This window comes from Triticum aestivum, chromosome 2A (assembly GCF_018294505.1).
Source record: "Triticum aestivum cultivar Chinese Spring chromosome 2A, IWGSC CS RefSeq v2.1, whole genome shotgun sequence".
Classification (NCBI taxonomy): domain Eukaryota; kingdom Viridiplantae; phylum Streptophyta; class Magnoliopsida; order Poales; family Poaceae; genus Triticum; species Triticum aestivum.
In genome coordinates, this window is record NC_057797.1 from 526,305,217 (window position 1) to 526,313,837 (window position 8,621).

General features: G+C 54.5%; 1 protein-coding gene across 3 annotated transcripts; it reads right to left on the reverse strand.

Moving 5' to 3' along the window:
• Positions 1 to 3,728: 3,728 nt before the first annotated feature.
• LOC123189236 (cytosolic invertase 1) lies at positions 3,729 to 8,025 on the reverse strand. 3 transcript variants are annotated; one of them, XR_006495658.1, is made up of 6 exons: positions 7,391 to 8,025; positions 6,821 to 7,252; positions 6,137 to 6,698; positions 5,898 to 6,039; positions 4,554 to 4,695; positions 4,029 to 4,268 (listed from the first exon to the last, which is right to left on the reverse strand). XR_006495658.1 is itself a non-coding variant. In XM_044601608.1 (5 exons), the coding sequence occupies exons 1-5, from the start codon at positions 7,793 to 7,795 to the stop codon at positions 4,686 to 4,688; spliced, it is 1,551 nt and encodes a 516-aa protein (XP_044457543.1). In that variant the 5' UTR covers positions 7,796 to 8,025; the 3' UTR covers positions 4,287 to 4,685. The 3 variants fall into 3 exon arrangements, 2 of the variants coding, with proteins under 2 accessions (XP_044457542.1, XP_044457543.1); XM_044601608.1 differs by lacking the exon at positions 4,029 to 4,268 and having other exon boundaries at positions 4,287 to 4,695; XM_044601607.1 differs by lacking the exons at positions 4,554 to 4,695; positions 5,898 to 6,039 and having other exon boundaries at positions 3,729 to 4,268; positions 7,391 to 8,024.
• Between the last annotated feature and the right edge of the window lie 596 nt (positions 8,026 to 8,621).

An 8,621-nucleotide genomic window follows, 5' to 3' on the forward strand; every position in this document is an offset into this window, starting at 1 on the left:
GGTGAATTTTTGGAACTTCTTCACAAGCATAGCAAGTTCCCTTCCAATGTCTTCAGGATCATCCGAACTGCTGTCAGATTCTTCTTCAGATGAGGAGACAGCTTTTGCCTTCAAGGCACGAGTTCGCCCATAGTTTGGACCGTAGATATCTCTTTTCTCAGAAAGATGAAACTCATGTGTGTTGAGCCTCTCAAGTATGTCAGACGGATCGAGTGTCTTGAAATCAGGACGTTCTTGAATCATCAGGGCTAGGGTGTCAAACAAACTATCAAGTGATCTCAGTAGTGTCTTGACGACTTCATGTTTGGTGATCTCAGTAGCGCCGAGGACTTGAAGCTCATTTGTGATGTCAGTGAGTCGGTCAAATGTGAGCTGGACATTCTCATTGTCATTTCGCTTGAAGCGGTTGAAGAGGTTGCGAAGGACACTGATTCTCTGATCTCTGTGGGTTGAGACGCCTTCATTGACCTTGGAGAGCCAGTCCCAGACCAGCTTAGATGTTTCCAAAGCACTCACACGGCCATACTGTCCTTTGGTCAGATGACCATAGATGATATTCTTGGCAGTAGAGTCTAGTTGAACGAACTTCTTGACATCAGCAGCAGTGACACCTTCTCCAGCCTTGGGAACGCCGTTCTTGACGACATACCATAGGTCGACATCAATGGCTTCAAGATGCATGCGCATCTTATTCTTCCAGTAGGGATATTCAGTTCCATCGAAGACGGGGCACGCAGCGGAGACTTTAATTATCCCTGCAGTCGACATAGCTAAAACTCCAGGTGGTTAAACCGAATCACACAGAACAAGGGAGCAGCTTGCTTTGATACCAATTGAAAGTGCGTTATATCGACTAGAGGGGGGGGGGGGTGAATAGGCGATTTTTATGAAAGTCTTCAAAACATGGAAGTTATGAAGACAAACGATAGAAATAAACCTATTACCCTGCAGCGGAAGGTAGACTACACTAGGCAAGCCATAGTCAAGTATTCAGTAGAGTGAAAGCACAATGACTAATAGCAGCAATGTAGTGAGGATCAGGTAGGAAGATATTGTGAAGCCACACAGAACACGCAGTCACTCAGTGAAGACAAAAGATAATGCAATCACGCAATGACTTCACAAGGAGTAACAGTAAGTAAAGGGAAGGGAAGATGAAACCAGTGACTCGCTGAAGACAATGATTTGTTGGACCAGTTCCAGTTGCTGTGACAACTGTACATCTGGTTAGGGCGGCTTAGGTATTTAAACCTTTGGACACATAGTCCCGGACACCCAGTCCTGAACACGCAGCTCAGGACAACCAGTCCTCACCGTATTCCCCTTGAGCTAAGGTCACACAGACCTCGCCCAATCACTCTGGTAAGTCTTCAAGGTAGACTCCCAAACCTTCACAGACTTCGTTCATCGGCAATCCACAATGTCTCTTGGATGCTCAGAACGCGACGCCTAACCGGCTGGAGGATGCACAGTCCTCAAGTGTAATAAGTATTTGGATCACACAGACAAGAAGACTTAAGTGATGCCTAATTCTCTTTGGCTCTGGGTGGTTAGGGCTTTATCCTCGCAAGGAATTCTCTCTCAAAGGCTTCAAGGTGGGTTGCTCTCAAACGACAAAAGCCGTACTCTGAATCTGAGGAGCCAACCGTCTATGGTTGTAGGGGGTGGGCTATTTATAGCCACTTGGCAACCCGACCTGATTTGTCCGAAATGACCCTGGGTCACTAAGGAACTGACACGTGTTCCAACGGTCAGATTTCAAACTCACATGGCAACTTTACTTGGGCTACAAGCAAAGCTGACTTGCCCGACTCTGGACAAGATTCGCTCTCAAAGTCTTCACTCGAAGACATAGGTTTTGTTTAAGCATCACTTCAGTCATTCTGACTGGTTCTCTTGGACCCCACTTAAAAGTACGATGGTTCCTATGACTCAACACAGAAGAAAGAGAACTATGAAAGATCTAAGTCTTCGAGCTCCATAGGCTTCATGTGGTGTCTTCTCTTGTCATAGTCTTCGATGTGAATATCTTCATATACCACCTTTGACTTCAATGTCTTCATACATTTTTAGGGGTCATCTCTAGTAGGAAAACCGAATCAATGAGGGACTTCTACCTGTGTTATCCTGCAATTCTCACAAACACATTAGTCCCTCAACTAGGTTTGTCGTCAATACTCCAAAACCAACTAGGGGTGGCACTAGATGCACTTACAACTACTAGCAGTGGTCCTACTTGATTGCTGGACTGCTAGCAATGCAACCCACATCTGCCATCCAGAATTTTACAACACTAACCCGCCAATTTTCTTAGGCTGGTCAGAGGTAAGACTCTGGTTGGTGCCCTTTTGATATGTAGCACTAGCGGCCTGGTCGTTAGTGATGGGACATGTCAGGTGGCCCGTCTACGATGATAGTGTCATCATTAACCAGGAGATAATGACGGATCTCATGCTCGTTAGTAATGACTATATTTGGTTAGTCAGTATTATTCGCGTCAATATAGTGATGTAAGAGCTCATAGGTTCTGAAGTACAGAAGTGTAGGTAGATATAATTGAGAAAGTATTTTGATGGCACTAGAGTTTTATCTTTAAGCACAAAGAGAACAATATGAGCTTAGCAACCTCATCCCCTTTTTAATAGTATTCACATATCTTGGGACTATGTGGCGGGATTTTGTGACAGTCGTGTTTTGGAAATTCTGTGGAGCAATGCACACGTGTAGCATGTAAAGAACGAGATTCACACAAGGGATTTGCCTAGGCTTAGGCTTGCTGTTCTAGAGGTAATACCCTACTCTTGCCGAGTGTTTTAATCAAGCATCATGTGACCGATTACAAATGTCTCTATATATCTGTCTCGATCTAGCCGTGCAACGTGTCGATTACCTCTAGAACATAGAGATGACGAGGTTGGGTGATACAACGTTTGATTTGGCAACGTCATGATAATAGCCCATTAAGATGATGCCATTACCCTGGATTAACTACATTGTGGTAATGTTTTGATCTTGATGATGGGTAATGCCTGATTGATTGCGCCATAGTAACACATATGAGGTAGCAACGGTCCATCCAGGTGGACATTCCAGAGATGACTCAGCCGGATGGGATGCACGATATCGGTTCAGATGAGTGGATTCCTTGAATAGGCTCGTGCCATCCCAAGCCTGCTAGGCCAACTCCATGTCATGGACCTACTCGAGAGGGATCTCATCGTGAGACTCAATGTGATCAAATGAACTTTCAAGAGGAGCATCTATATCATGTCTCGGGGGAGGGTATTCGATGTTCGGTGAACCTTGTTAATAAATCTCGGTGTCATGGTTAGTGTGATTGCTTGCCTACTCACTATATCGACACATATGTGCCTAAGATTTTCCAACACAGCAAAATTAAATTAGGATTTAGGATAAAAGAACGGATAAACCATGAATCAACCTAACTAAAGGTCGAAATGCTCACACACACATTTTTTTTGACAAAAACTCATACACACATTGTACAACAAGGATCCATGGGAGACACCCAAAACATGTCTTTCCAAATAGGACAACAATTGCGAATCAACTTGTGGTTGAGTTGGTTAGGTGGACAGTGGTATCCCTAACCCACCAGGGTTCAAATCCTGGTGCTCGCATTATTCCTGGATTTATTTCAGAATTATTTCCGACGATGCGCTTCAGTGGGAGGAGACGTTCCCGTCGACGATGAGGCGCCTACGGTGACTTCGTAAATCTCAAGATGATATGCCGGCTCAGTCTCTCGGAGATGCTCATAGACAGCAATTATGGGAAAATTCGCTTTCTAGCAATTATGTATTTTCGATAAGAAGGTAATCAATGGTGTTGAAAACAGCTTTGCTAAACCAGAAAATCAGCACGTTCTTTTTTTCCTTCCCATCCGCATTCCTGAATCCTGACCACTATCGCGTCAAGTTCGCGCCAAGTGGCATCGATCATCGTCTCATCTCACACAGTCCATGAGGCAGACCTCTTGAGCACAGGGTTCATGGCCTTGTCTTCCTCGAGGGAGATCATGCCCAGGTGGGACGGGTCCTCCAGCATCATCTTGGCCACCAGGTACCCCGCGATGGACCACGTCTGGTGCTTCCTCGCCTGCTTCCCGACGTACCGGCCGAGCTTGCCGTCGTAGTACTCCGGCCAGCTGTCCCTCGCCAGCCTCGCCTCCGCCAGATCGATCGCTCGCCTCGCGATCTTGAGCCGCCCGGTCTTGATGCAGGCCCCCGTCAGGAGCCAGATCAGCACTGCGCGAATCAAAGAATTAATGAAGTATCCATCGAGCTGTTAGAAATAAGTCATGCGTTCATGTGCGTGCGTGCGTTGTGTGTGCTTGTGGCATGCGTGTGTGTCGCTGGGTAGGCGTGAGAGCCGGAGCTAGCTAGCCAGGCCGAACTTGGTGGCTGCTAGGTGTGGTTGTTAGCGCATGCATGCACTGGTAGTTAGCTGGTTAGCCGGCCTGGAGTTAGTGGCCGGTAGTGGTGGCCGTGTGGTGCGTGCGTGGGGGTCTGTATGCTTGGCCGCTGCGTTACCTGAGTATAAAGGCCAGGCGATGTAGTACGAGAGCTGTGGTGCTCTGGGAACGAGTTCGTGCTCGTGGGTGTTGGCGTTTGAGCGCCGGAAACCTCCTGTGTCCACCTGTGTCTTCTTCTTCCCTTCTTCTTCTACCTCGGTCTGCAGCAGAACAAGAGAGCTGTGAGAGGTAGGCGAGAGCTAGGGCTAGTCGGCAACAACAATTGGTATCGGAGCATCGGGTTCGGAGGAGCTCGCCGGCGATGGCGCTCGTCCCGTGCGGCGGCGGAGCACGGTGATGCCGGGCACGCGGAGAGCGCGGCGGCCGCGACGGACCTGCGCGATGGCGCAGAGGCTGCGGTGGCGCGGCGTGGCTCGGCGGAGGGAAGGCCAAGCTCCGGGACACGCCGGATCGGCCGCGTTGGTCGCGTCGGAGCGCGATCATGGCGCGGGCTGGTGGCGTGCGGAGCGTGGCAGAACAAGCCGCGGCGACGGGCTCACCGCGTCGGGCGCGTGTATGGGCGCGCGTCAGACGTAGCGGGCACGTCGGGATCGCGGGTGCGGACCACGTCGGGGCGCTGGACCCGGTTGCGCAGATCGCGTATGTGCGCGGCGGGAGCGCGGGCCGGGAGTGCGGGAACGTGGGGAGTGCGCGCGAAGGGCACGGCGGTCGCGGAGACGAGGAGGTCGCGAAGGACCTGCGTGGTGGCGCAAAGGTCGCGACGGCTCGGGGCGACAACCGTGGAAGGTGCGTGACACGTAGGCGCGGTGTGGCGGCTGCCATGGCGGACGCGGAGGCGGCACGCGGTGAGCGTCTGGTGCTGTCGGGCTCGTCGGGCGCGACGGATGCGCGCGGGACGTGCGGGACGCACTGGTGCGATCGGGCTCGTCGGGCGCGTTGGGTGCGCGCGGGACGTGCGGGGCGCAGAGGGACGCCAGGCGTGTGTCGCCGGCGGAGAAGGAGCTCGGCGTATGTCGCCGGAGTCATGATGGAGCACGGTGCAACCGGCGTCGTTGCGGCAGGTCGGGTCCGCGGGCTGGGTCACGACTATGACGACGACAATAACAGGAGCTGCAACAACTTCGACGACGGCGAGATCATGGCTTAGGAGGAGAATGTTAGAAATAAGTCATGCGTTCATGTGCGTGCGTGCGTTGTGTGTGCTTGTGGCATGCGTGTGTGTCGCTGGGTAGGCGTGAGAGCCGGAGCTAGCTAGCCAGGCCGAACTTGGTGGCTGCTAGGTGTGGTTGTTAGCGCATGCATGCACTGGTAGTTAGCTGGTTAGCCGGCCTGGAGTTAGTGGCCGGTAGTGGTGGCCGTGTGGTGCGTGCGTGGGGGTCTGTATGCTTGGCCGCTGCGTTACCTGAGTATAAAGGCCAGGCGATGTAGTACGAGAGCTGTGGTGCTCTGGGAACGAGTTCGTGCTCGTGGGTGTTGGCGTTTGAGCGCCGGAAACCTCCTGTGTCCACCTGTGTCTTCTTCTTCCCTTCTTCTTCTACCTCGGTCTGCAGCAGAACAAGAGAGCTGTGAGAGGTAGGCGAGAGCTAGGGCTAGTCGGCAACAACACGAGCTTCGACTTCGAGCACGTATATAATCACTTACCAGGCCAGGAGCCTCCGTTGTGGTAGCTCCACCTGGTGTTCTTGGGGTCACAGCCGGTGACGTTCTGCCACTCGTGGCCCTCGATGGCGGGGTAGCAGATCTTGAGCGGCATCTCGCCGATGAGGTCCTCCCACCGCTCCTCAATGAGGTCCATGATGGCGCCGGCCTGCTCGGGCGTGGCGAGCGAGGCGAGGATGGCGACGCAGTTCCCCAGCGCGAACCAGCGGAAGTCCATCCTGGCGGGGCTGACGTTGCCGACGAAGTAGCCGCCGCGAGAGGGCATGAAGTCGAAGAGCCAGTCCGGGATGGACTCCGGGATGACGTTGAACTTGTTGACGGCCGTGTGGGAGTACTCCTCCGTCTTGAAGCGGTAGATGTCGTTGAGCTGGTGGAAGTCGAGCCAGAAGTAGGTCCGCATGTGGTAGCTCAGCGCGTGCAGCCGCGTCACGATCCGCTCCATGATGTCCTTGTTCCCCTCCGCCTCCGGCTTCAGCAGCAGCAGCGCGCACCGCAGCGACATGAAGAACAGGGCTTGGATCTCGATCGGGTACCCGTACACGCCCTGCCCAACACGATGATCCATCGATCGCGATCGACCACTCATTATCACTACTACATTTAATCCCAACCATTGATTCAGCAGCGACGTGTGTGTGAGGTTGACGGGAACATATTAGGACTTACCATCCGGCGATCGATCATGCAGCAGCCGTCGGCGCAGAGGAGGGTGGGGAAGGTGTCGAAGCCCTCGGCGAGGCACTGGTTCATGATGAGGCGGATGCCCTTCTGGCACTCGGGCGTCTCGGCCAGCGTGTGGTCGCCGGTGGACTTGGTGTAGGCGCGGAGCAGGATGATCCACCAGAACCCGGAGTCGGCCGGCGCCACGCGGCCGATGGCGCTCTCGCCGAAGTCCGCTGCCAGGGTGTCCACCCCGCGCTTCGGGTCCTTGAGCACCTTGAAGCTCGCCGGCATGGCGCCCTCGCCCAGCTTGAACCGGTCGATCCTCTTCTCCCACCCCTGCAGCAGCAGCGTCTTGAGCAGGAAGTTCTTCACGATCTCAGGCTCCCCGTTCATCAGGAACGCCAGCGCGCTCGGCACGAAATCCCTCACGAACACCTGCTCAATCCAATGCTAACTATATTTATTTACGCCACATGTTTAACAAAATATCCAAGAGAGAACTTTACACGTGACAGCCCAAACAGGTGTGAGAAATGACACACGAGTACTGCATGCATGTCGCCGTGCCGTTACCTGGTCGTAGTTGAGGACTTCGCCGGAGGAGCTGTCGACGGCGGCGATGGTGCCGAGGGGCTGGCCCCGGAAGCAGACAAGCGAGCGCCTGAGGGCGTCCCAGGCATCGCCGACCAGCGGGTGGGGCTCGAAGGAGAGCCGCGTGGAGGAGGCGGGGGTGCCGGTGAGCGAACGGAGCCCGCCGCCCGGGGAGTACATGCTCTCGTAGCTGTCCATATACCCGCCGGCGCCGCGGCCGTCCATGGCGGAGAGGTAGAGGTCGCCGAGCGAGCGATCGTCGAAGGACCGCTGCCGCTCCACGTTGATCCGCGGGCGGTGGTTCAGCAGCCGCGACAGGTCGAAGTCGTCCGTGTCCACCATGGACGCGTGCGACGGCGTCGCCGCTCCGGCCCCCGCCGCCTCCATCTCGCAGACCGCCGCGGTCGCCGTGGCTGCGCGCCTCGAGAAAGACAAGAAGGCAAGATAGGTCGACTAGACTAGTCGCCGCGGCACACCGTACGCGAAGCGGATACGAGTGGGAACAGACCAGACCAAAAGAGACGAGGTAGAAAGGCAGGTAGATAATATTGGAGCTCGCCGGAGTTGCGTTCCTGGGCGGTGCCGGGTGCCTGCTCTCCTGCTGGAGTATAGCTCGGCTCCGGAGTGGTACATATAGGAGTCTGGATGACGTGTGGGGACGGGAAGGGCAGCGGCCCGCGTGGCGGGGACCTATTGGGAAGCGGGACTTCGGGGTTTTCGTTTGCGGGCGCGATGGCCGAGCGGGGCTGTGGTTCGCCGGGTGCGTGCTTGGGGACTTGGGGTGGTGCCCGGTTGTCAGGGCCTACGACTGATGAGCGGTGACCAAAGTTCTGAAGTTCTGACTCGTTCCCTCAACATATTTCAGCTTGGAGGGTTTCCCGTTTGACTTGAGTTTCAAAATACCGATATATAATTTGTGCTTGAAAGTAAAGCACGACGTTTCAAAATGTAAGACATGTTGAAAGAAAAAAAAATGCCCGTGTCGCTCATGCGGTGGCTCGGGCGGAGCCCTAGTCCGCCATCGCCCCCTCCCTGTGCCTCATGTCCTGCCGCCAGCGACGGCCTAAGCCCTTTCGGCGGGCAGCGATGGTGGAAAGCTCCCTCGTGCGCCCGCATGTTCTCTTGGTGAGGGAGACCACACCCCCTCCCAATCCGAGTGTTGTTCCTTTCTAGCGGCCAGCGGTTTCTCCGGTGCGGTGCGGTGACCCCCCCC

Excerpts from the sequence above, each read along its gene's own strand:
- LOC123189236 (XM_044601607.1), bottom strand. The coding sequence starts at position 7,795 with ATGGAGGCGGCGGGGGCCGGAGCGGCGACGCCGTCGCACGCGTCCATG. Across the intron at positions 6,699-6,820 it reads GCATGATCGATCGCCGGATG|GGCGTGTACGGGTACCCGAT; the intron begins GTAAGTCCTAAT and ends CGTGTTGGGCAG. Across the intron at positions 4,269-6,136 it reads CAACGGAGGCTCCTGGCCTG|TGCTGATCTGGCTCCTGACG; the intron begins GTAAGTGATTAT and ends TGATTCGCGCAG.